Below are 25507 nucleotides of genomic sequence, written 5' to 3' on the forward strand. Positions count from 1 at the left end.
GGGTAGGTGCGTGACTTGCTTATCTACGTGACTTGCTTATTAACTATGTTATATTCTTTTATAAATAAATAATTTAATTTATTTATATATATATATAATTATTAAAAAGAATTAGATAAGAATTCTATTTTATAAGAAATACTTATATTTATATATAATTATTATATAAAATAAAGTATTTTAAAAAAAAGAATTAATCTTTAATAAGTAATTATATACTTTTTTATACTTGATAAGGTAATATTATATATTTAATAACTATACGTATTTATTTCTATATATAATGAATATTACTAGGTATATAGTATTATTTCATTAAATATATAAAAATACATAATTATATACTTGGTAATGCTCTTAAAAATTAGAGTACGCGCTTTATGAGTAGCGGTCTAAAGGACTGTGGTAAAGAACTTGACGGGACGCGATATTTTCTACTGCCTGTGGCCGTATGTACCAGTGACTTCCTTATCTGAAGATTTATACATGCTCAAGCTTGTCGTATGCACCGACGAGACTCGCCCAAAATACAACGACAAACTCTTTGCTCTCACGACAGCCCATTAAGAGCAAGCCCCTCCTCCGCCACCTCGCCAATGTTGACCCAATCGAGCTGTAGATTCATATTAGATCGCTGGAGAAGCAACACTGCATTTTTATTTTTTTTATTTTTTGCTAGACTCACCAGGACCACGGTGGGTTGTTGCGACCAGGCCGCGATGCATCTGGCTACCTGCGCCTCGATCGACGCCTTGGAGTTTGTACTGGCGGCGTCGGGCTGATTCGGAAAGACGACGTCACCAAACTTGAAGTTGAGCATGTGGTTCATCAAGCCCATGAGCTTGGCAGGGTCGCCCTTGGGTGGCCGGTCGACGACGCACGTGGGAAACGTCTTGTCGATGATGCCCCACGGCGTCTCCCAAAAGTAGTCGAATTCGTTGATGATGTAGTCGACCTTGGTCTGATCCGTGTGGCGGTCTATTTTTTTTTTGTTTTCCCTCGTCCCTACAAGTCAGCCAGAACACACACAACGCCATTTCCTTGCCGTACGCGAAAAAAAAAAAAAAAAAAAAAAAAAAAAAAGAAATCCCGACTCAACGCACCCATGAAAACGACCAGCCTGGTGCCGGCATCAATCATTTCCTGCAGCGTTGGCCACTCTTCCCTGGTCATGACCTTTTGCGGCGGGCGCATCACGTACTGCGTCAGTGCCGCGGCCTGAAACACGGCATCAAAGTCCTCGACCGGAATCTTGTCCCCATTCGTAAGCAGCAGCGTGACGACCTCGTCGGGGTGCGCGCCCATCCACGCCGAGATGGCGCGCAGGTACGCGTCGAGGGAGCCCGCGTCGAGCTCCCAGCAGTAGGTGTGGCACATTTCGATGGCGCCGTCCTTGCGGTGCGTCTGCGCCTGGAGGAAGCGCACGCCCAGGTCGAGCTGCTGCGCGACGGGCACGTACTGGTTGTGCATGGGCAGCGAGCCGACAAAGGCGCTGTTGTGGGCGCCCATGTAGGTAATGTTGGAGTACTTGCGGCCGCAGTACTCCTCGCGTCCGTTGCACGCGGCGACGGCCGTGCCGGCGAGGGCGAGCTGCGGTGCGACGAGGCCGTGCATCGTGGTAAAGGCAGGCTCGCAGTGTAAGCTTGGCGTTTTGCCTTGCAGATTTCAAATCAGCTCTTTCTTCACGGGGGGAGCGGCACACCTTAAATTAGAGACCGCTACTTTGTTCCCGTTGCCATGCAGAAATGGATCGCCCATGCGAGAGGCATTGAAATGGGCAGGCCGCGTCATGCGAAAGTGAGACATCGGTGCCGGAGCTTGTCGCTTCAGCCGCAGAATCGCCCGAAGGACCCCGCGGCGGGGCGATAAGGGACTCATGGCAGTGTGCCCATCAGTGGAGGCCGTTCGTTGACTTGGACCCTGAATCTGTGAGCCATCTAGTTCAGCATTTGCCTCTCGATGGACGGCCAGCTAACTCGACATTTGATGCCGCCGCTAACAGATATATGGTGGTGAATAAATGTGGCGGCCCGTTCTCGAGACCTCACATGCTGTATTGTCGCATCCACCTTGTTGCGACGACCCAAAACTGGGCTATGCAAGGGGTGACTAAGAAACGCTACACATGGACGAGCAATTGTTTTGGAAAAATAAAGAGACCTTTTATGTTTCAATTCGCTTCTGGTGAAAATATGACTATTGCTATACTCCAACACAGTATACAAAAAAAAAGGACATCCAAAATGACTATGACATGGAAGGAGATACAGATATCTAATTTTACGCCTTGTACAGCAAATCAAGGAAACCAGTAGCCAGGTCGACAACGACGCTCTTATTGGGCAGCGAGCCAGCCACGCCGTAGAGGGCGGCAGAATCACCAACCGCCTTGCCCTTGGCGCCCTTGCCCTCGACAACGCGCACGCGCTCCTTTTCGCGCTCCTCCTCGACGGCCGTCTCGAGGTCGCTGATGAGCTTGGACCAGACCTTTGTGATGGGCAGGGTGACGGCGACGTGGATGGCGGGCGGGTTCTGCAGGGCGTTGAGGTGCCAGCCCTTGCTGGACATTGCGTCGGCAATGTCGTAAATGTCGAGGTTCTGGGCGGTAAAGGCGACGACGGAGACGAGGGGGCGGCCGATGATTTCGAGCTCGCCGGCGAGGGCGGGGGACTCGCGGATGGCGTCGGCAATCTTCTTGGCGGCGCCGACAATCTTGGCGCACGAGTCGACGTAGCCGGCCTCGCCGACGGACATGAGGCTCGCCCAGCAGCCGGCAATGAGGGCACCCGGGCGGGAGCCGGCGAGACCGGGGGAGGCGTAGACGCCGCCGGCCCAGTCCGGGCAGACGTAGTACTGGTAGGTGCGGAGGGCGGCGGTGCGGTAGAGCACCGTCGAGTTGCCCTTGGGCGCGAAGCCGTACTTGTGCGTGTCGACGCTGATGCTCGACACGCCCTTGACGCGAAAGTCAAACGGCTCCGCCTCGAAGCCCGCCTTTTCGAGGCAGGCAATGACAAAGGAGCCGAGGCAGCAGTCGACGTGCAGCCACAGCTTGTTGCGCACGGCCAGCCGCGACAGGCCCGCAATGTCGTCGATGATGCCGTGCGGGAAGTTGGGCGCGGAGCCGACGAGCATGATGGTGTTGCGGTTGATGAGGCGCGAGACGCCCGCGAGGTTGACCTGGTAGTTGGGCGCGGGGCACTCGACAAAGTGCACCTTGATCTTGAAGTAGTCGCCAGCCTTGCGGAAGGCCGTGTGCGCGGTAATGGGAAGAATCCTGTCTTGTCGCATTAGTGGCACATACGGGGTACTGGTACGGGATGCTGATATGGGAGTCGGGGGAAGGGGGGGGGGGGGGGGTTTCTTCATAGCTCCGCGCTTACATTTCAGGCTCCGTCACACCGCGCTCGACATAGGCCTTTTGGCGCGCGGCCAGGCAGGCGAGGAGGATGCTCTCGGTGCCGCCGCTCGTGGAGGCGCCGGCGGCGCCCTGGGGCGCGTGGAACATGTTGAGGACCATGCTGACGACCTCGGCCTCCATCTTACGGACGCCGGGGAAGACGTCTGGGTGGATGGGGTTGGATACGGTAAAGAGGCCGTAGGCGTCGGTCTGGAGCTTAATCAGGTCGGCCTCGCCGTGGTAGACGGCGCCGGAGACGTAGCCGTCCTCCCAGCGGGTGTGGTCCATGTTGGCGAGGCTGTCGAGCTCGGCGCGGATCGTCTCCTCGGGGAGCCCTTCCTTGGGCAGCGTCAAGTAGCGGGTCTGCGCGGGCGGGACGAGCTTGGCGGCCATCTTGTCGAGCGACTCCTTGACCTTGGCGCGGACCTGCGTGCGGACGCCGGGGGCCTGCAGGAACCAGCCGTAGAGGACGCGGCGGATGTCGCGGTACAGTTCGAGGATGGCGCCGATGACGCCGCGGCCTCTGAGCTTCCAGTAGAGGCGGCGCGTCCATCGCGAGACAAAGTAGACAAAGATGATGTTACGGATCCTGGAGCAAAGAAAAGGAAAGCAAGCAGTTTCCGAGGTTAGCAAAGGTGGCCTTTTTTTTTGTCCAAAGGTGGGCGCAAAGTCTTCTGCCCATTTGAGGGCAGGACAGAGCAAAACGGAGAAAAGGAGGGTTGGCATTACAAGTCGAGATTCACCAGGCCCAAAGACAGAGCAGACGGGGTGCCGGGCTTGAGAGCGCCGGAGCCGCGAAGGCTGATGGGCATGCGCGACGAGCCGGGCATGATGTTGAAGTGTCGATGCGCAGACGGCCGGCGGGCGTGGTGGCGTCGGGTATATGAGCTGTTCGGAGAGTCGGAGCGAGGGTACCGGGGGGGGGAGCAAAGGTAAAGCGAAAGCGAGGACTGGCCCAATGCTGATATGAAAAGCCAATCGAAAAGAATGTTAGAGCAAGGCGAACCCTTGTATGGGCATGTCTGTCAGTGTATAGAAGGAAAGGAAAGAATGAAGAGCTACGAGAGGGAGGGTAGGGTTAAAAAAGTATGCATGTCGTCTTGGTGACGTCGAGCAAGGTCAAGCTTCAGGCGGATTTTCCCTGTAAAGCGGGTGATTCCAGAAGGGTTTAGGCGTCAGGACGCGCTATCAAGCCGCTGAAAGTGAACTGAAAGTTTATTGCCGACCAAGGACAAGGGGCTTTCTGGTCAGAGATCGTTCACAAGTACAGTCTCTGACATGCTCATATCAATTGCTGGATTCGTATGTAGACGGCTACCTCTTGAGTCAACACTCTGTTCTACATGTAGAAATAAGCTGTCCCAATACAACAAGCATACCTACCGAGCTTTGCTGGAATAGACAGCCAGCCTGGAGGCGGGGGGATAGCCTCTACTTGGACATTTTTATTGTGGGGCCGGCCGACTCGGGCGGCGGCACTCCGCCTCAGGCTACATGGCACACGAGGCCAGGGTTGCTAGCTTTGCGCCTCACAGGCACTCACTAAACCCATAAGGGGATTGATTGGGTTGCGTTTGATATAGGTAACTTGTAAAAGTAATGAGCCTGTGCTACCAGCACATGATTAGTGCCCGCACCAAGAACCCCCCGATGACATGTTTTGTAGCGCCATCACAGGCTTTACGAGGGGCCGAGTACCCCGCCTGCCCGCCAGCAGTACATGCCTATTTCGCCAATCATGTGCTCACCTTGCCCTAAAATTTTATAAAGCCTACTAAATCTTTAATAAGCTCCAGTATAGCTCGTCAGCGTATAAGTAAATAAACTCTAGCTCTTGTTATTTTCAAAAGCCTACTTTTGAGAAGCTGTAGTATAGCTTATTAGTTGTATAAGTGAGAAGAAGTTAGGAACTATAGTAGAAACCTCCTACTTAATATTTAAATCCCCTAATAAAATAGATACTACAGTACTACTCATTGAATATTCCTAATAACTTGGTAATATCATTTCACAACTCTAGACATATTATATCAGCATATATTAGACTTTCTTCAAGAACCCCGCAACTTGCTACTGTCCAATTCCCTCTAGTTTCCTCCATTATTAGACGCCGTCGCCTGATTCCCAGGCTTTTGTCTCCAGCTCTAGCTCAGCCGAATAGTCTCCAAATTTTGCAAAGACACGCTTCATAGTATCATTGTGCCTACGTGGCCACCGGAACCCCTCAAACATGGACTTTGTGCAGTCCCAGTACTCTGGGTAGTAGCCGGCCGCCTCCCAGTCCACGATTCCGGAGACCTCCCAGTGCAGCGTACCCGTTGCATCCTTGACTTGGTTGACAATGATGTTACGGGGATTGAGATCAGCGTGCGTAAAGACGATTTTATGGCCTCGTCGGCTTGGCTCGTCCGGGAAGCGCAGCTCCTGACTAAAGGCGGCTTCATCTTTAAACGGACCAATCGGTGTGAAATCTCCGATCCGGGGGTCTCGGCAAGCCTCCCCTCGGGTATCGCAGATGGCGAAATCAGGGTTGACCGTCTTGGGGATATCCCGTATCTGGCTGACGTAGGCTTGGAGTTGTAGCTGAATTCGCTGGTAGTCAGCATCTGAGATTGCATCCATGCAAAGCGATAATGCGGCTCCCGGCAACTCAGAAGTAAGCATATACGATCTGTAATAGCCCTGAGGAAGAAGTTCGCTGTTGCCTGTAATCCACTTGGATGCAAAGTCCAACGCACGTGGCACGGGTACGCCTGTATTCTTGCCAACAACATCAAGAGCGTTGAATTCATTTCGAACGCATTCAATATTGGCACTATATTTCAAAAATAATCCAAATGGTAGCTTGGTAACAATGCCGGAAGCACCAGTAGTTCCGTACCAGTAGTTTCCAAAACGCATTAGCTTCTTGTAGGCGGAGAAACGCAGCGCTTGTGGAATTAGCCGCCAAATAAAAAAAAGAGGGCGTGAGAAAAGCCTTGCCAAGCTGAATGGCCTCTGACGTGATATAACGCACCCCAGTGGAGCTGTAGTTGCGGCAGGCGCTGTTGGGAGCAGGTCATGATTGCGCTCGTGCAATTCAGGGGCCATGGTTTTGATGAGGTTGACAAGCTGTACACTTTTGCAGAGCCGGGCGTGAGTACCAACAAATCGGGGGTCAACCTTCTCGATGCCTGCACGCGAGTGGTCGCCAAGTAATGCCATGCTACCCTTCAATTGGATCGGGTCTGTCAAGGTAATGGACACTGGATGAACTCTATACTTTAATTTTACATCAGCGTTAGTACAAGCACGAGAGAAAGAAGGGAATCGGCGGCTACCTCGACCATGGATGACCGTATTCTGTCAAGTCTGATTTGTCCACACTTCAGAGCCCCAGCCACGGTTTGTCTGACAAGCCAATGACTCGACTGTGCCGATATAAATTGAGGCGTATCAATAGTACTCAGCCACCAATCAAGGTACGGCCCACCGAAAAAGGCAGACAATATTGGTACCGAACGATGCTTGGAAAGATTAGCGCTTTGAATCGGGAATCTGGGTGTTTGTGTGACTTGCCTGGTTCTTGAGCCAGTCTGCGGGGAGAGGCAGAATGGGCGCGACGATGAGAGGGTTCCAGAAAGTGCCTCGCATGCCAGATACACAGCATACATTTCCATCTCGTTCCACAATTTCCCGAACGGCGGTTTTGTCTGGCGCTTCCAGTTCAACTCCGTTGCTGGAGACTAGACACGTTCACATCAAATTTTGCAATCGACATGAACTGTGAAAGGGACCGGCTTACTAGCTTGGACAATGAAGATCCAATCAGATACCAGACGATGAGCTTCTTCCCTTGATCCGATTCTGGACCGGACATAGTCGGCGGCTAGGTTACAATCGAGGGCATCGAGAATGAAGGCGCGAAGGAGAGCAGCAGCAGGATGGGGTAGCTCGAGCGCTTCCACCAACGACAGGGTGCCCTGGATGCCTTGTCTCGGCGGGTCCATTGAAAGGGGGCTGCGACTCGTTTCAAAGTGACCGAAGTAGCTGACGCAGTTGAAGTGACCGAAGATGTGTTGAAAAAGACGATGAACAAAGGACTCGAAGTAGGGGGGCGTGGCAGATGGCGATGGGTGACGAGTTACGGAGATAGGGGGAGGCCAGGCGCCGGGTTACTGGGCCGCATGCCTTGTAACTGGCGTGCTGACTTCTACTTCTTCACGGGCGGCTAGAATCGCCCCCGCTCGGTGCGGGCCGCAGAGCACTGCCAACGAGGTCAACAGGTCCAACATGAGCATTTAATACAGGTACATGATAGTCAGCGGCATAGTCGGCAACTAGAATGATAATAGAGAAGCATGACTATAGCTGATTCTTTGCCTTCTGGTTGGCCCGGCCCCTTCGCTAAACTCTCCGCCTTGCCGCCCGTCAATTGAAACGAGGACTGGGCGCGGCCAGCACCTTCTTTGATCCATGTGACGAGGGCTAGGCTATGGCCAACATGGGCAACTCGAGAGAAAAACAGTCCATCGATATTGATAGTTTCATTGGATTAAGTTGTTTTCCCCGCCGATGTTGGGTCACGATAGTATCTCCTCAGTGAAAATGCTCCACCTCAGGCAGTCTCAAAGATGAGAGGACATGTAGCCTGTCCTACTTACTGGGCCAAAATGGCCTCGGCCTTCTGGAGACAGTAATTTGGCTTTGCATATCTCTAACAGACTGGATTTTGGAAATCCAATAGATTAGGAAATAACTGGCCACGAGGGGGGGACTTGAGCAAGCCAACTAACACCACAAACCGCCATTCGAGTCTTGCTTCAAGGACAAAAATATATTACTCGAAATATAAAACATACCTCTTCCTCCTCTTGAATTCCATCAGAACTCATTAGCAGTCTTGTCCAATATTGCAACCTCCTCTTCTGAACTCTTTCTGTCTCCAGCAGCTACTTGGGCCTCTCTATTCACAATGCCACGCCCAGAAACCAAAGAGTCGACGCCGCACCCTTACACTGTTTACATCACTCTACAGTATCTACGTACGATTAACGAACAGAACAAATATGTAAGTAAACAAGAGAGTATAAGTCACTGGCAGCTATTTCTAACATACTCGATAGCACTGGGGCCTCTACGTTACCGAGAACAGAGTCCCCGAGGGCACCTTGTTCCACGCGACTGACCGCGGCCGCCGCGCCTTGGACCTCTACGTAGAGTTCCGCACCGTTTCTGATCCCATGAGATCGAAGACCATGACAGCTTGTCTCGTTCTTTGCAGAGCGCCGTCAATCGACACCATCAAGTCAATTGCTGCGCAAATACCTCTCATGGATCCCCGACACATTCCTCGTGGTGAGGTGCAATGGACATGCCGTGTGTGGGTGAAGGAGCTCTTGAGTGGTCTGCAAAGACACCAAGTTATCAAACTCCCCGGAACAATTGGTAGGTTCCTGTATCGAGAGAACCCCATGTACACCCATTAACGATCTATCAGAGAACATCGAGCACCACGCAGTCCGTGCTGCGGATACCTTACGAGACCAGGGAGCCACACGACTCATTAACGAGCTTCAATGGATCCTCCCACCACCGCAAGCAATGGGCAACAAGACGCCTGTGAGATACTATGGGCCGTCCCCGATGGATACTGAAGTTGAGTACGGCGGTGGGCGTCGTCACGGATATGGCGGCCGTTACTATGGCCCATCACCAATGGAGACGGAAGTACACCACCCTGTAATGCATCGGCCCGGAGCCGTTGAGGTCCGTCGCGAACGTTACTACGAGCCATCACCAATGGAGACGGAAACACACGCCCCTGAAATGCACCGTCCCAGAGCCGTTGAAGTCCGACGCGATCACTACCATGAGCAGCGTCCTACAGCAGGTGACAGAACGTACCAATACGTCAACGCTGTTCGGCGTTGAGCAACCACACTTCTCAGAAACTGTGGCTTGCCTCTTACAGTTCTTTCTCTTCGGCCGATGTCTCATGCTTTCCCTCTATAGTTTGTCATTTTGTTCTGCCTTTTATTGTCTCTTTGTCTAGTCTTTGTCTACCCTTGACCAGTTTCTGTGCGATTTCTGTTTGTTTAAAATCTCTAGTTAAATACAATTATTTTCTTTGTTATATGTACGAGATTTCTAGCCCATGAGAAAGTTTTGTTCCGTTAAAATGTCCTGGTTTATGGAAACGTGACGCCTTTGTGGAGTTGTTTTGGTCGCCGACAGAGTTTACTACCCACCAAGAACTGTTTCTACTTGGAAAGCTTCATTGTGCGTGTCCCGCAGTCGAAAGTACGTTTGTAGAATGTTCTTCGCGTGACCAATTGTTTATTCCTGTGGCTTGATTAAAATTCTTCTTGTTTAATCTTCTCCAATGAGCATAGTGGAAACGCAGGCATGTCATGCCGAGAAGTGGGTGGCCGACGTTGGTTAACCACAACAAGAATGTCGGGCGCTTAAATCATTTCACCATTTCTCATCTCGCCTTCTTTCTTTATTCTGTAGCCCTTGCATCTTTTTACTTTTACACTGCTCATCCATCTGCTCTCTCATTCTCATACTCATTCTCATTCTCATTCTCATCCCCTTCCCCGTCCCCACCACCATAACTCTTTTGTCACAGACTCATTCTTCAAAAATAAATTCTCCATCACAATGGCCAGCCCGCTTCAGCTCAAAGTCATCCCCGCATCGGCGGCTCACACGCACACCGTCGTCTTCCTCCACGGCCGCGGCGACAACACGACCAACTTTGTCGCCGCCCTTGGCCATTTTCGCGACTCCCATGGTCGCAACCTCGCCGACAACTTTCCGTCCTTTCGATGGGTGTTTCCGCAGGCGCCCACGCGCAAGTGCTTCGCCATCCCCGAAAGCTGGCCCCAGTGGTTCGACGTCTGGGACCCGCGCGACTTTGCCGAGCGGGAGGAGCTGCAACTCGAGGGGCTGAAAGAGGTGGTGCCCCAGATTCGGGACCTGCTGGCCGACGAGGCGGCAACGTTGGGCGGCCGCTGGGACAAGGTCATCATTGCCGGCATCAGCATGGGCGGCGCGACGAGCGTGCATACGCTGTTCAACCTCAAGGTGCCGACACCAGAGGGCCGTCTGGGTGCATTTTTGGGCTTCTCGGCGCGCTGTCCCTTTGCAGGGCGCGGGCTAGAGGGTATGCGCCAGGTGTTGGGGCTGAGCAATGTGCCGGATGACAACAAATTGCTGGCCAACACGCCGATTCTGCTGGAGCACTGCGTGGATGACCCTCTTGTGCGCATCCAGAATGGACGAGGACTCCGGGACGTGCTCACATCTTTTGGAGCCAAAGTGACTTGGAAAGAGTACCCAGACGGAGGGCACTGGTTCAACTCTCCGTCGGGAGCGGACGATGTTGTCGCATTTCTCCAAATGGTGCTACAGTAAAGCTTAAAGATTTGGGTGCTTTTACAGTGGCAACTTGTTATGGATCAAGCCAGCTAGTTAGACGTGAACGGATTAAGCTGGTTAGTGTTGCTGGTGAATTGATGAAACTAGCCAGATTAGAATGATGGAGAAACAATGAAACAATAGACCCCGATTATTTTATTTCATAATCTAATCGAGCTTCAGCTCATTTGGGTTTTTCCTGATTAGGGTTCGCGCCAGGCTTTTGGTATGCAGCGATGATGCTTGGCCACTGCCACCGCTTCAACACTGCTCTCCTAGAGGAAGTTTCCTCGGTGGTGACTTTAAAAGTATCTTACAAAGGAGGAGAAGCTTTTCCCTTGTTCTTGAAAATCTGATTTTTTTTTTTAAAAAAACATGTTTAGGTTTAGACTAGAATCACAGGAGCTTTACGACAATTCGAGATTTCAACGTTGGAACCCAGGTTCTCCCCCGTCATGAATCGTGGCTCGATATTGGGAAGATGGCGACAGCCTCTTGATGACACTTCAGCCAGTCCAAAAAAATGGCCCAATATCGCCACTGGCATACCTCACCTGTTTTAGCATTCTTCTTTGGGTATTAGTGAGTCAAGGCGTGTTGCTAGCCCCCAAGGGATGGTAGGGGGCCATCGGGTCGGGATCGGGCACGGTGAAGCTCAACACGTACTCGAGCAAGCAGCTCTTGACCGCAAGATTATACTGCGGCATTTACAAACAAGTCGTTTTGAAAGGGTTGCAAGAAAAAGAAGAGAGTGAAAAAAGCAGAATAGTTGTACATTTTCGCCAAGCCACACACACCAGGCAGACAAGATATAGTACGCTTGGGACACAAGAAATATGTTGATCGCAGTCACCCAAGTATGGAGGCAAGTACGTAATGGAGAGGCGACTGATTCCGATTTGACAAGGAAAAATGGGTGAAATGAAAGAAACGTGTTCAAAACAGGCAGTCCAGTACGCTTCAGTCGCACTGCTCAGCTAGAAAAGTGACTCAAATGGAACAAGCGCACAAAAATAACAACAACAATAAGAGCAAAGAAAAGCGGTATATTGTTTATTTCTCCGAGGACTGCATCTCATCTATCGAGTTCACCTTGAAATTGCAACTACTCGAGCAGCATTGTTTGCCACTCATTGCCACCTGCTTGCCACCTAACCGTCATTGTCGCATGGTGCATCTGGCACGTCTGACATGATGCCCAAATCCAAGCTTTCTTCTTCTTGTTGAAGCCATCGCACCTTGAATCTGAGATAGTCGGTGAAGAAACCGAAAAGAGGCACCTATGCAGTCATACCCAGATATACTGTCACAAGCTGAAAAGATTAGAGCCTTGATCTGGGGGGGTAATAAGGATTCAAGACTGGGGAACAGCACCACATCTGGTTGAGTGCCCCCCCTCCAAACGGAAAAAGGCATCAATACTTTGGGAATATGTCAAGAGAGAAATTTTCATTTGATCCCAGTTTCGTTGCATTAAGCGCCTGCCATGATCTGTCAGGTCTACTGCTGTGCGTCGAATGCATGCCAGGCAGCAAGCAGCCCATCTTCGGGGGACACGTCAATGGGCAGATGCAACAAGGACGTAGATGGCTGAATCGACGGTGAAACACTTTTTGCAGTCATTTGTTTTCCACTTTATACCTAAACAGTGCAAAAGGAGGGGGACGGGGACAAGTCGCAGCCTCGTGCAACCACACCAGAACTCCACGCCAAGAGTAGAGCGGCCAGGAGAATAATTCTGGCGCTTGACCAAATTCAATGACTATTTTCCAGTTTGCAGTAGGCGCCCAAATCGAGCATAGCTGAAGCAGGATTGCAGGGGAAACATCTCTCACGCGCAACGGGAGGGATGAAATGACTACTTCGCCTTGGCTAATGCAGGTCGCAGATGGGCGAGGTTTGCGAGGATCCGTGGCGGCTCAGCCAGTCGAGCACCACCGCAGTAGTCTAGAACGACTCGATGTAGTCGTTTCTGTAAAAGTAATAGGCCGCGATGAGATGCTATGCTATGCTACATATATACCTACATGACGGATATATACACTGGTGTATCGCCTTGTTGGCTACCGTGGTGTGCGTGGCTGGTGTTGCCGCGGCGGGCCTATGGCAAGGCTGGCTTCGGGCAGCCCTTTTATTCGTCAATATGAAAGAGTTGCCTTGCCACCAGAGTGGCGCTCTCGCAGATCTTATTGAATATCATGAGCAGTTGGGCCAAGGGGAAAAAGGCGGCCCGATGCAGACCAGATATAATATATTCAAGTACATAGCTTTTTGCCTGCCGTACATGCTAGCCCTGTGAGACTCAAGGCACCGATGCAACTGCAACTCTGAACTCGAGTTAAACAATGAAGCACGAAGCTCAGCACGGGCACTCCATACATACCGGGGCTCGTTGCCGGCGGCGGCAGTAAGTTGTGCAGCATCCCGGGGCATGCACAAATGTAAATGTAAAAAAGGTGGCTGATGAAGTTGATGGCTAGTCACCTAGGTAGTCTCTCCCACAATTAACACAATGTGCCTACCTATGCAACTATGCACACTACCAAACTACCTATGTACCTACCTATGCAGTGAAAAGCCACCAACCGCTCTGCACGTTCGGGCGAGTGTAGTGGCTGCGCCGCCATCTTTCCCGCCTCACTTGGCTTTTTGCACCGTCTCTTCCCCCTCCCCTCCCCTCCCCTCCCCCTTCCCCCCCCCTTCCGCCGCCGCCATGTCATTCGTCAACAGTTGCCAGCAGACATCCGTTACCCGAACAAAGGAATCCCCCGTGCCCTTTCTGTGGCGAAACGTGACTGCTCAAAAGCGACGACAAACGGCCGCAGCGGCGCTTTCTTTCGATGCCGAGGTGCTTGCTGGGCGAAGCGGCCTCGTCCCGGTCAGCACCTTCGCCTTTTTCCCAACATGTCGTGCGTCCTGGCAAGGCGGCCAGGCGGCCAGGCGTGCACACGTGGCCCACCACCCTCTTGTACCAGAATGACAGACGGGGGCTGCCGATGAGGGTGTGATGCTCAGGCTGGGACATGCCAGGCGGTGTCTAAGGAAACCTGGGCGATGATGTGTGCTGGTTGTCTTGAGTTGAGTACACTGCTACTGCTACTGCTACTGCTACTGCTGCTGCTGCTCCTACCAAGCAACAGTAGAAATACCGGCTTGCACCCAGTCTTGCTCGAGACCAAATCACTTCCATTTTTCTACAATTCGTATAGATGACCAGAATAGCAAGACACGTTCTGCCCCCAATTCTTGATTTATAGCATCCAGTTACCAGAAGCACTCTCTTTGATGAACCATAATGGCCCCAGGTCTCATCTCTTCCCTGCCACAAGGCGAGCTGTGGGAGTGTCATGGGAACGTACCTCATGACGGACGGATGTCCACATCAAGCACAGCGGCATCGTCAAGTCAGGCATCTCCATCATTGCACGCTGTGGATGTTGATACCCGCGGCGCTAATGGGTCTTTGCCGCCAGGCACCGATACCAAGGCAGCACAAAGCGCGGATATCACAAAGCTCCTCGAGTCCCAGCAGGAACTGAACCAGATCATCGCCATTTCGACAGAGAAGAAGCGCCTTCTCGACGAATTGCTCAAGACATGGCCTGGTAAGTTGCAATGCTTTGATGAGGGATTGATAACCGGAACAAAACATGCTGATTGCGCCCGCAAAGGAAATACAACGCCACTCATCAGAGCATATTCAGAAGGCTCGCTCCCGGCTCCCACAATAGCTGACAGCGATACCGATAATTCCCCCGATAGAGCAAACCCAATGAGAGAATCTCGATACCAGGCTACCGTTGAGGATTGTACAGAATCTGAAGACGACCAAGATACCCCAACCCCCTCCTGCGTTGCCGTAGCCCCAACACATCAAAAGGACTTCGAGACCGGAGCATACCCGGCCCAGGCTACAGCACACAATCGCTGCCTCTGCTCCCACGTCACCCACAAAACACCACGTTGAAGCTGCGAGAACTTCTGTCCATGTAACTGCCCCCATCATCAAAGAGGTGCGGTTCTCGGACCGTGCCCCGACTGTGCTCCAGCGCAGCACCTCGGCCCGCCACACATCATGGACCGATGGCACATCTCAACGGGAGAAATCGTATCCACCGCGCGAAAGGATCCTCTCGATACAGGACGAGAGATGGGGAACCCTATTCACACCGCAGGGCAAGGCAACTGTGAGAATGAGAAATGTGCTGCGCGGCCTTGCTATTCATGTGGTAAGTTGCGCGACTAACACGCCATGCCACGACACAGCCATGCTAACAAGCCCATCAGATCGAGGTGTATAAGCCAAACTACTCTCTGGTCGTGACACCAGAGAAGCTCTACAAATTCTATACCAAGTATGGACTCGACAGAGAAGCTGTAGACTTTGAACGTAAGCCGCAAAACCCATTTCATCTCTGGACCGGCAAGAAAAAACATACTGACTCGGTGCCCAGGAATCTTCAGCCTCACCTCCCCCAGGGCCATGTCCAGACTGGAAAAGCTCTACTTGAGCCTGCAGTGCGACTTCCACCTTGTACAAGCCAGCTCCCCCGGCCCCAAGAAGTGGCCATGCATCCCCGCCCTCACCCCAGAAGGCTTCGTGCAGTGGAACGTCATGCTCATCCGCGCCTTTCCCGACCAGGAAGCCGCCAGGCTTGGTCGCATCTTTGCAGATATTGCTCTCGAGGCTGCTCCCGAGGACCCGTCCGTCGAGTACAGCAGCGAGCAGCAGCGTGGCGGCGCCAGGCTGCCGCGGCAAATCTCGCGTCATCTGCTCCCCGCCGAGGCAAATCTAGACGAGGTGCACCTCGTTACGAGCGCGATTCGTGACTGGAGGCACGCCACCAGCCCGGACAGCAGGCCGTCTGCGCCGGCGCGCGCCGCCACCGGCTCAGGGGGCCAGAACCAGCCGCCGCTGATCCACTCGGACTCGCGCAGCAGACAGGAGCACCTGCATCGCTGCCGGCGCGACTACGAGAACGAGGTGGCAGAGATTGTGGTGCCGCATGGCACCAGCACCAGCAGCAGCAAGAGAAGGGAGGAGCGCGACGGCCGGTCATACACGCGGTACGTGAAGCTGCATAATGCGAGGCCAGAGAGCCCGCGACGGGGATCCAAGAGATATGTTGTCCGACGGGATGGCAAGGAGTCGGAGCGGGAACGGGAGCGGGAGCGGGAGCGGGAGCGGCGCCGTGGAGATCGCAGATGGAGCGACGAGGGCGGCGAGGAGTCGCGTTATAGACGGCGCGAGGGAAGAACATCTCGTGCCTGACAGACTGTAATACATTGTAAAATTACGATACACTAGTTTTTAGCTTCATTTTTCAAACCAACGACAAGGCTCGGTTTGTGAGCCATGACAATTATACCTGAAATTGATGATTTTTACTGTCAACCGTTTTGCTCTCTCATTGTGTGCTACTTTCCCAACCTCGAGATTCTCATCCAGAGGCAGCGCATTCTCAGGCTCCCAATTGGACTTGAAACTGTAAAAAATAATATTAATAATAATAATAACACCCCACCCCCGGCCTAACTTACCGGGTAGCTATTTATTGAAGAAAATTTGCTATCTAGAAGTCGATGCTCAATGCAAGCCAGTCGGCGGCTCATTACCTCGTGCTTGCTCAAGTAGCCCTCTCTGCAACGAAGCATCATATTATGCATATACTGGCGCTTTCGCCCTGAGAAAAATTGACTGCCAACTCCGAACATCTGGCTTTCCAACTAGCCTAGCCTTTTGCATGCATAATATGCAGGACAGCAAAGCGTACCTTTGCTGTCAGGGTAAAAGCTTGCATGGTCCGTCCGTGGTCTCGTGCTCGGCCAACGCATGTCTCTGGATACGACAGCGCAAGTAGGAGGGGGGGTCTTTTGCAGGCATTGCAGAAAATAACTACCACGAGAACTACTTTTGCCTAGTCTGAAGGATTCGAACAACTAATAAACTAAGCAGTCATATATCAGTTTTCTCGGTGAGCTGGCCGCCAGCTGCGGCGCAGAACACAGCTGGAGTTGGCCGGGGGGGGGGGGGGAAGTGCTCTAGAACACGACAGCCCTTGTTACACTGCATCTTTTGCCGTTTTGAGAGAGGCCAGAAGCCACAAAGTACCGTTGTCCTCTCCCCGCCGATATGATCACCAATATTGCGTGTCGCATCTCGTCTCCATCGGCCTCGAGCATGTTCTTTGCAGGTCCGCGGCCGCCTTCTCACAATCTGCCTGCCTGCCTGCCTGGGCAGACGTCTTCCAACTTTGGCGGAATGAGGCGGTAAAAAATTACCGTACTATGCCGACTTTACCCAAATCTTGCCCAAAAAAACAGGAGAAGAAGAAAAGAAAACAATCCGATAGCAACAGATGCGCTGGCTCATGCATCCGAGCCCTGTAATTGCCAGCCGGCCGGCCAGCGCGGACCACCTTGTCCACAGAACCACAACAGCTTCTTAAACCCTTGTATGTGCTCGAGATGCGGAAAGAAAGCCGCCAATCATCACTCATCCCCGGCCGTCTCAAGAAAAAAAAAAGAAAAAAAAACGGGGGGGTACTTCATACCTTTTTCAGATTTACTTAATACGAACTGAACCCTTCTTCTCAGTGAGCCCAGAAGCCCTTCCAAACGCCACAACAAGCCTCATGACCGCCGGGCTCTCCGCTGCGCCCTGGGATACTCCATCGGGCCTACAGCCATCTTGGCAGCTTAAAAGTACGGGGTAAAACTTTGGCTGATTGTGGCGGGTGGCGAGATTCATTATGACGAAATTTCATATTTGGCAAAGGCATGTTTAAGTGCACAATGCTGTTGCGGAAAGAATGAGAGCGCGGCGCTTTGTAAATCCAACCTTGCACGATACCGGACTAGAGACATGGGACTCATAATGATAGAATCACAGGGTCGTGCTGTTTGTATAAGAAAACAATGGTAGTAAAGTAGAAAAATTCACATCAATTGAGCAGATGGTATTCTTGACCGGTATTTATTTACCAGCCTCGCTGTTTCGTCGAGCCTTCTTCAAGTATGAGTAGGAGCCGGAGCAAGCCTGTCGTGTACGTCAATGGCCTTAACGACCCTTTCCTCGACCAGTTCGATTCTCATCTTTCGATCCATTATGCCGTCTATTCGGCTTGTCTCCCTAATTCGAAGCAATCTCCTCGTCATCATTCTCTGCCACCGGCCTTGGTCACCTCGACAAATTCTACGCCATTCCCCTCATCGTCTTTTGCCGTCCCCGTCTTCCTCACCCTTCGCCCAACGGCCAGGAGCACGTTTTCCAGACTGAGCTTGCCGCCGGGCTGCCCCTCTCTCAACACCACAATTTCCGGCAAACTAGCCGTTCATATCAGCTTGACGCCGGTGCCGACACCTCCATCATCATTACCCGGGCTTGCCGCGCCGCTCGGCAGCAGCAACCCGCCTGCTGCACCTCGGCTGACCCGATTTCACAGTCCAAGCACTAGATAAGCACGGCTGCGACGCCGCGATTTGTCGTTATCGACTCGTTTGACACAAACGAGGGAGGGGGAACTTGGAACTTCACCACCCGGACGGATGCCGGGAGGACGAGCAAGCAAGGCGACGGCCCGGAGCGAGAACATTATGCCGCTACAGCTCGCCGTCAACAGCACCGTCATCCACACATCGAGGATGACAGGGAGGAAGGCGTTCGTGTATGAATGCACGCATATGTTTGACAGGGCGTGAATCAAACAGAGCGCGCTCGACGTCGTAAGCGGCGTCTACGCATTCTTCGTCTTTGGGAACGCTGAGCTGAGTGAATATTTTTTTGCCCCTTGACGTCGTCTGGTCTGCCGCTACTTTGGCATTTTGGTAAATCAAGTCATTGCGCTCTATCCAGGGCACCAGGTAATCCTTCTTCAAATAAACTAGCGGCTCCCTCCTTGACCCTCTAGGCCTCGCGCCGTAAAGACAAGATGTAGTAGTCAGGCCAAGAAAGACGTCCACCGAGCACAAGTTTCGTGACTCTTTACAAGAGAAACTTGAAAAAGGATGAGAGAGAGCAAGAAAAGTCCATCTTGAATTGCACCAAATCTAGGTTCGAAATGAATTACATTAGTTCAAATTACAGCGCTTGTCTTGTTGCATAACACGCTTGCTTCAGTATACAATATCAAAACGGAGAAGAAAGAAATTCAAGCTGAAAGTGATAATGTCGAGTCACAAAAATGAACCTCCATCTCGAGGCAGTCTAAAAAAATCCTCAACATATCGGGACATCATTGCCGACGTGTTTCAGAAAAGATTCAACGCTAAAAAGAACTTTTCCATCGATGCAGTTCAACAAAGTTATCGAGACAAAAAAATCAAGGAAACAGTCGTGAGAAAAAGCCAAGACTCGTGGGTTGTTCGTACTCGTGGTATCATGTCGAGAAAAATAAAATAAGAACCAAGTTGCTTCATCTCATATCATTTCGTGATGGTGGTGTCGTATACATGTTGTAAGAGGCGGCGCGTTTGGGCCCGGGATTGGGCGTCGCAGGCGTCGAGGCAAAAAAGTTTTGGGACGAGGCGACGCTGGCGCAGCGGTTGGCGCGGTTTCGTTTAAGCTCGCGGAAATCCTCCTTGAAGACGTTGATGCAGCGCTGGAGCTCCAGGTCAGGGTTGGGCGGCAGCTGGACCTCGACAGCCTTGAGACAGATGCGCAGGTGCTGGAGCTCGTCATCGTTATCGTCGAGCTCCTGCTCCAGGTAGGAGACGCGGTTCTGCAAAAAGACGATGCGCTCCGCCGCTCTCTCGGCACGCTCGATGAGGAGGTTGTTGATGTGCTGCATGATACGGTTAGCGGACATCTTGCTCATATTGGTTGCGAGGGTGAATGGTCACGCGCATACCTCCATCTCTTCCTGCCTCGCTTTGAGGTTCTCAGCGACCTGCGACAGCTCCTCATTGAGCTTGTTGGCCTCGGTAATGAGCTGCTTGGCTTGCGCCTCGGCGATGCCAGTCCGCGCGCGTGATTCCCGCTCTTCCTCGGCGACGCGCTCCTGCTCGCGCTCCCGTTCGCGTTCGCGCATAGATGCCAGTGATAAGTCGGAAAACTGCGATCGAATCATCGACAGCGGGGAGCCAAGCACAGAGTCGGTGTCGCTCCTGGGCGGTGGCGACCCGGGCGTCTGAGGATCTAACGGTCTGTTGGCTGGACCCTGCCGTTGCTGTTGCTGCGGCGATAGCTGTCGCCGTCGCGGATTTGGTGAGGACGGCGGGCTGACGGCCTTTTCCATCTGTTCGAGCTGCCCAGCGAGAGCCAGCTCATCGACGTCGCCACCACATGTGAGGCGCTGCGCGAGGAATGTCAGACGGCGGGCGAGCTCATTGCGGCTGCTGCTGCCAGCATCGCGGGTAATCGCGGTGGCTACCTGGCCCTGGGACGGCGGAGACAAGGGCTGTCGATACAGCGGACTCCAACCACTGGGAAGAGCTGAATAGTTGAGGCTGGAGACGACGCTGGGGCTGGACTGGCTGTAGGGAACAAGCGGCGGCGGCGGCGGCGGCGAGGTGGGCGGAGGCGCATCGCGATAGCCGTCGTAAGAGCTTCGGAAGTTGTTGGTGCTGGGCGCGGGTCCGTTGCTGGTGCTGCTGCCGGCAATGCTGCGGCGATCCAGCGCTACAGAACCGTTGCCAAAGCTGGCCCCATGGTGGTGATGCGGGCTATTGCTATTGTGGTGGTGAAGAGCTTGTACTGCGTGCATGTCGTTGTCGGAGTCCTCCTCTTGCTGCCACTCCTCGTTCAGCCATTCCATAGCCAAAAAGAGAAGACGCTGACCACTGTTTTCGTCTGTCTACGTGTTCTACCAAAAGTTTCGAGTCCACTTCTCCCTGGGCTGGGGGGCGCTACTCTGCGCGTTGAAGCCGCCCGGTCAGTGCCCAACCTCGTTTGTTTTGCAACACACCGCCAATGTGAGGTGCAGCGGAGGCTGTCAAGATTTGGAGCTGCAGCAGAGCTATGTCACTTTCTCCCTCTTGGGACGAAGGAAAAAGTGGTCTTTGCATCGGCCGTGGAGTAGAGTGCGGCGCTAAATCCCGGCCGGGGGGGAGCTTGGTGGCGTGAGACTGTTCAAGTCGTCGAATTCGTGGAGAAGACGAGGATCAAACGATGTGTGTGCGTACTTGGTACGGTCGGCGAAAGCGTGACGCGACTAGACTATTTGGGCGACGAGGCTGCGACAAATTGGCGATTAGATGGGTGAGTTGATTGGTGGGAGATGTGTGCCAGTAAACTGGCTGCATGTACCGAGCGACGAGCGTACAATGAAGCTTGTCGGACAGGGATTGGCAAACTGGTGGGCAGATGACAGAATTGAGAGTCCGAGGAGCGCCGAGATGGCCGAGATACTGACGGAGGACCGAGTTGGAGGCGATGCAAAAGCACGACAAACAACATGTGACTGATTGGTCCAACTTGGGCAAGTGGGGTGGATTTGGCGGCTTGGGGGCTGCCAGCCATGGGCCATTGCTTGCTTGCAGTGTCAACACTGCAGGAGTACCATTCGGTCATGTACACGGTACAGGCAGGTATTTTGCATGGTGGCATGATAATTTTGAGTCGGCTGAGCAAATTACAGTCCTTATCATGATCAGCTTGGGAGATAAATTCGCGATTTGATGCCTGACTTCGCTGAACCGGTACCTGTTTGAGTGAGCACGCAGCCGTTTGCAGTCGTCAGCCATAGACGGACTAGCGGCTGATGCACTCTGGTTTCACTACAGCTTTCCCGCCCGCTAAAGATGTTTAGTACCGAGGGCCCGGCGAGCCAGACTGTCGGCTCAGCGACATCTTGGAGCCTCGATGGTCAAGTTGGAGCTCCAGGATTTTCCAGGTCGAGCCAAAGATGAAAGATGAGGTTGGGTAGCGAGTGACTTGTAGCATGGTAAGGAAACTGGAAATCAATGAACGGTCGGGCTTTCAAAAACGATGTTGGACCTGCACATGGCTGCATGTGCTGACTGTGCTGTATTAGCATCTTGATTGATAGGCGCAGCACCAGCAGTAATACATGGAATCTGGTGCGGCTCTCAAAGCCCATCTAGGAAAGTAACTACGATCAATCGACGCTACTGTGCTCGCAAGCATAGTATGATGGCGGATGGCGCTGGACGTAATATGTTCATGTCAAAATAAGACGGGATTGTTTCGATACAGTCTCATGAAATTTCCCTTGCACGTTCCGTGCCACCACAAGCATGCCAGCATGCCTCGCATCTCTCCTTCCACAAGCTGAGACATGGCGCAATCTACCCCCGTCTGCATACTACCATATTTAAACTATCTCAAACCATGGAATTACGCTTTTTGTTGCCATGCTTTCATGCCAATGCCAATGCCGGCCCTTGGGAATGATAGTCAGATTCTCACGCGGGTTATTACTACCGTCTTACTCAGAGGCGTGGTCAGGAACTGGAGCAGCGCTCTGTCGGCGGCATGTCAGTGGACAATCAGTCCGCTTAGCACGCTGCACGTACTGCACTAACACTCGCGGCGGCCCCACGAAGCCTCCCCCTGACGAAGCTAACAGTATGGTAAAGACGCAGGTCATGTAAGAAGAGTGCTGCGGACAAGTAATGATACAGGAACGAATATGCGCCGTCATGAGAGGGCGTGGATGGCTCTCTCATCTGCTTGGCTCAAGGAGGGGCCGGGGGGGTCCCCTCTTCTCACGTAAAAGTAGACTAGAAAGGTGAGGGAGACACGCGACAGTGTGGACGGTTTGATGAATAAAAAGAAGTGAGATTCCCGTGTCAATCTCGTCAATTTTTCTTTTTTTTGGTAATCTTCATATGCCAATTAACCCGAACATTTTTGGTCTGAAATACCCAAAGCGACTGAGACCACGACGTCATCCCAGTGTTCGAGATCAAACTACAACCTCGGCTGTCGAGTCACTCTAAAATATTCAACACACGATAGCACCGATACTAGACCGATACACCACTGCAACGGCCGATACAGCGCCGGTATACACTACCACACCTCAGTCACAGGCCAGCAGCATCAACCCTACAGGCTGAAGCTACAGCAAGTCTACCCCAATTCTGGGTGCAGCTCATCGACCCGCCACTCCGATTCGCTCCCCAGCTTTGACTCACGCCCAAACCGGTGCTTGTATAGGTACCTCTTTCAGTGGTCACGGCAATTCTGCCCAATTCTTTAGTGCCCTCTTTTTTTTGCTCATTTTATTTTTACCACCAAAATAGCGGGTGTTGCGCGCTGTGACGCCCGCACGCCACCGTGACTTCCCCTCTCCCGCAAATCTGGGGCCGGTTCGCCGCGCCGCCAGGTCCTCCCTCGACCGCAGCAATGCGTCTTCTCCGTCGTCTTCTCTCCGACACCTACTACCGCGCAAAAACCTATCTTCCCGTCTCGCAATCCCCCGAAATGTCCTGGAAGGCTTCTGAGAGGTTGATGGACACCATCCGTCACTATGCACAGTTTCCCGCTACTGGCGTCAGTTTGCGCCAGATGGTCCAGTTTGGCGACAAGCCGTCCACAGGTGAGTCGGCTCTTTTTTTTGGCGTGGCCCGGCTACGAGCGACTTGGTGATGATGCTGCAACCACCCACGCGCGCACCACTACCGCTATAGCCTGCGTGCGCTCGAACAAAACACCACGCCACCACCTGGATTCTAACTCATGCCTTTTAGGGACCCTTTTCCGAGCTTCACAATTCCTCTCAGAGGAGCTACCCATCCGCTTAGCCCACAGAGTCCGCGAATTGGAAGACTTGCCTGATGGCGTAAACGACATGCCCTCGGTTATCAAGGTCAAAGACTGGTATGCCCAATCTTTCGAAGTGAGTCTCCCAATTCCGCAATTCAACCCTCAACTTCTTCCTTTACTATTCTCCTCTGTTCTACTATCCATACCGCCATTTTCACGCATTTCCCTCCGAATCATTTTCGCTGACGGCGACTCCCCCAACCCAGGAAATCACACAGCTGCCCCGCCCCAACCTCGACAAGGAAACACGAGATCGTTTAATGAAGCCCTCGCGGCACGCCCTCATGGGCGGCTACCAGCAGCTCTCCGAGGCCACGCCCAACCCCTCCATCGACGAGGATCCCACTGGCTGGGGCCACACAAACGGCACAAACGGCAACGGCAAGGCCAAGTCGCTCTCGCGTCGCTACTATGCCACCGTCGACGATTCGGGCGCTTGGCCCGCCGAGCTGCACCTCTACAACCAGCGCTTCGCCCAGACCCTTCACAAGATCAAGCGCCGCCACGACGGCGTCGTTACCACCATGGCCCAGGGCATCCTAGAGTACAAGCGCAAGCGCCAACGCCTCCAGATTGACAGCACCATACAGTCCTTCCTCGACCGCTTCTACATGTCCCGCATAGGCATCCGCATGCTCCTCGGCCAGCACATCGCCCTCACCGATCAGAGCCACCACCGCGACCCTACCTACGTCGGCGTCATCTGCACAAAGACGAATGTCCAGGACCTCGCCCAAGAGGCCATTGAGAATGCCCGCTTCGTTTGCGAGGACCACTACGGCCTCTTTGAGGCTCCCAAGGTCCAGCTCGTCTGCAACCCCAATCTCGACTTCATGTACGTCCCCGGCCATCTCTCCCACATGCTCTTTGAGACTCTCAAAAACTCTTTGCGCGCCGTCGTCGAGACCCACGGCATGGACAAGCAAGAGTTTCCCGTCACAAAGGTCATTGTCGCAGAGGGCAAGGAGGACATCACCATCAAGATTAGCGACGAGGGTGGCGGCATTCCCCGCAGCGCCATTCCGCTCGTCTGGACCTACATGTACACCACCGTCGACCGCACCCCCAATCTGGATCCGGACTTTGATAAGAGCGATTTCAAGGCGCCTATGGCTGGTTTTGGCTACGGTCTGCCCATCTCCAGGCTGTACGCGCGCTACTTTGGAGGTGATCTCAAGCTAATTAGCATGGAAGGGTAAGTTTGAAACCACCAACCCCAACCAGCCCAAATGGATCGAACAGGAGTAGATGAAAAGAAGAGAGAAAAGAAAACAACGAAATGGTTCACAACTTGATTTCTGGCCGCTAACTTTGTAATTTTATAGATATGGCACAGACGTCTATCTCCACCTGAACCGCCTGTCCTCCTCCTCCGAGCCTCTGCAATAGCAATTAAACGCCGCGGGTGCGTCCAGCCCATCATTGGTTATGCGCAAGCGCCTCAAGGATAAGCAGCGTCGCGAGGTGACGGAGCGAAAGCAAGTGGGTGACGCCGAGGCGGTCCTCAATGCGCCGCCGGGTAATTACAACCATGGCGAGGATCGGCAGCTGTAAGCCGGCATGCGAGAGGCGCGGTTCGAGCGTCTCTCGGCGTGGTAGAGGCGCGAGGAAGTGGCACGCGGGGAAGAGGGGCCATTCGGTCAAGCGGGGTGACTTGTCATCAAAAAACATGTTAAATCACCTCTTGTCTCTTTTTTTTTTTCTTTTTCCTTTTTGGGCATTTGTTTTCAAAACTCTGTTAAGCGGGTGCAACAATTCTTTTTTGAGGCTATGCAGGTTACAGTCGCCTCGGGGTAGGCAACTTGAAGGATTCGGAAATTAACCACACAGCATTGGGGGTTCATCGTTGGTCTTTTCTTCTTCTTTTACGTTTTCATATCTTCAAGCTTTTCTTGCCAATCTGCCTCGGAAAACATGACAAGTTTCAGGCACATTGGCTTTTCTTTCTCTCTCATTTCTTCACTTTTGGCTTCCAA

General features: G+C 52.8%; 8 protein-coding genes across 8 annotated transcripts; 4 read left to right on the forward strand and 4 right to left on the reverse strand.

Annotated features, from left to right (window-relative positions):
- Positions 1-550: 550 nt before the first annotated feature.
- On the reverse strand, positions 551-1614 carry BBA_01844 (tat pathway signal sequence; the record flags this gene model as incomplete). The annotated part of the gene is made up of 3 exons (XM_008596941.1): positions 551-613; positions 686-978; positions 1104-1614. The coding sequence occupies 3 exons, from the start codon at positions 1612-1614 to the stop codon at positions 551-553; spliced, it is 867 nt and encodes a 288-aa protein (XP_008595163.1).
- A 666-nt stretch (positions 1615-2280) lies between these two features.
- On the reverse strand, positions 2281-4227 carry BBA_01845 (sphingosine-1-phosphate lyase; the record flags this gene model as incomplete). Its single annotated transcript, XM_008596942.1, has 3 exons — positions 2281-3274; positions 3381-3986; positions 4127-4227. 3 exons carry the CDS (start codon positions 4225-4227, stop codon positions 2281-2283), a joined length of 1701 nt encoding a protein of 566 aa, XP_008595164.1.
- A 1273-nt stretch (positions 4228-5500) lies between these two features.
- BBA_01846 (Phosphotransferase family protein) lies at positions 5501-6459 on the reverse strand (the record flags this gene model as incomplete). Its single annotated transcript, XM_008596943.1, has 2 exons — positions 5501-6327; positions 6414-6459. 2 exons carry the CDS (start codon positions 6457-6459, stop codon positions 5501-5503), a joined length of 873 nt encoding a protein of 290 aa, XP_008595165.1.
- Positions 6460-8351: 1892 nt separating this feature from the next.
- Positions 8352-9310, forward strand: BBA_01847 (uncharacterized protein; the record flags this gene model as incomplete). Its single annotated transcript, XM_008596944.1, has 3 exons — positions 8352-8447; positions 8503-8824; positions 8877-9310. 3 exons carry the CDS (start codon positions 8352-8354, stop codon positions 9308-9310), a joined length of 852 nt encoding a protein of 283 aa, XP_008595166.1.
- A 732-nt stretch (positions 9311-10042) lies between these two features.
- BBA_01848 (phospholipase/carboxylesterase family protein) lies at positions 10043-10798 on the forward strand (the record flags this gene model as incomplete). Its single annotated transcript, XM_008596945.1, has 1 exon — positions 10043-10798. The coding sequence occupies one exon, from the start codon at positions 10043-10045 to the stop codon at positions 10796-10798; it is 756 nt and encodes a 251-aa protein (XP_008595167.1).
- A 3298-nt stretch (positions 10799-14096) lies between these two features.
- BBA_01849 (hydroxyproline-rich glycoprotein DZ-HRGP) lies at positions 14097-16073 on the forward strand (the record flags this gene model as incomplete). The annotated part of the gene is made up of 4 exons (XM_008596946.1): positions 14097-14406; positions 14771-15030; positions 15089-15191; positions 15256-16073. The coding sequence occupies 4 exons, from the start codon at positions 14097-14099 to the stop codon at positions 16071-16073; spliced, it is 1491 nt and encodes a 496-aa protein (XP_008595168.1).
- Positions 16074-19215: 3142 nt separating this feature from the next.
- Positions 19216-20556, reverse strand: BBA_01850 (uncharacterized protein; the record flags this gene model as incomplete). The annotated part of the gene is made up of 2 exons (XM_008596947.1): positions 19216-19584; positions 19651-20556. 2 exons carry the CDS (start codon positions 20554-20556, stop codon positions 19216-19218), a joined length of 1275 nt encoding a protein of 424 aa, XP_008595169.1.
- A 2555-nt stretch (positions 20557-23111) lies between these two features.
- On the forward strand, positions 23112-24920 carry BBA_01851 (the record flags this gene model as incomplete). The annotated part of the gene is made up of 4 exons (XM_008596948.1): positions 23112-23304; positions 23456-23604; positions 23738-24726; positions 24857-24920. 4 exons carry the CDS (start codon positions 23112-23114, stop codon positions 24918-24920), a joined length of 1395 nt encoding a protein of 464 aa, XP_008595170.1.
- Positions 24921-25507: the final 587 nt, after the last annotated feature.

The sequence above is a fragment of the Beauveria bassiana genome (assembly GCF_000280675.1).
Source record: "Beauveria bassiana ARSEF 2860 unplaced genomic scaffold BBA_S00004, whole genome shotgun sequence".
NCBI classification, from domain to species: Eukaryota; Fungi; Ascomycota; class Sordariomycetes; order Hypocreales; family Cordycipitaceae; genus Beauveria; species Beauveria bassiana.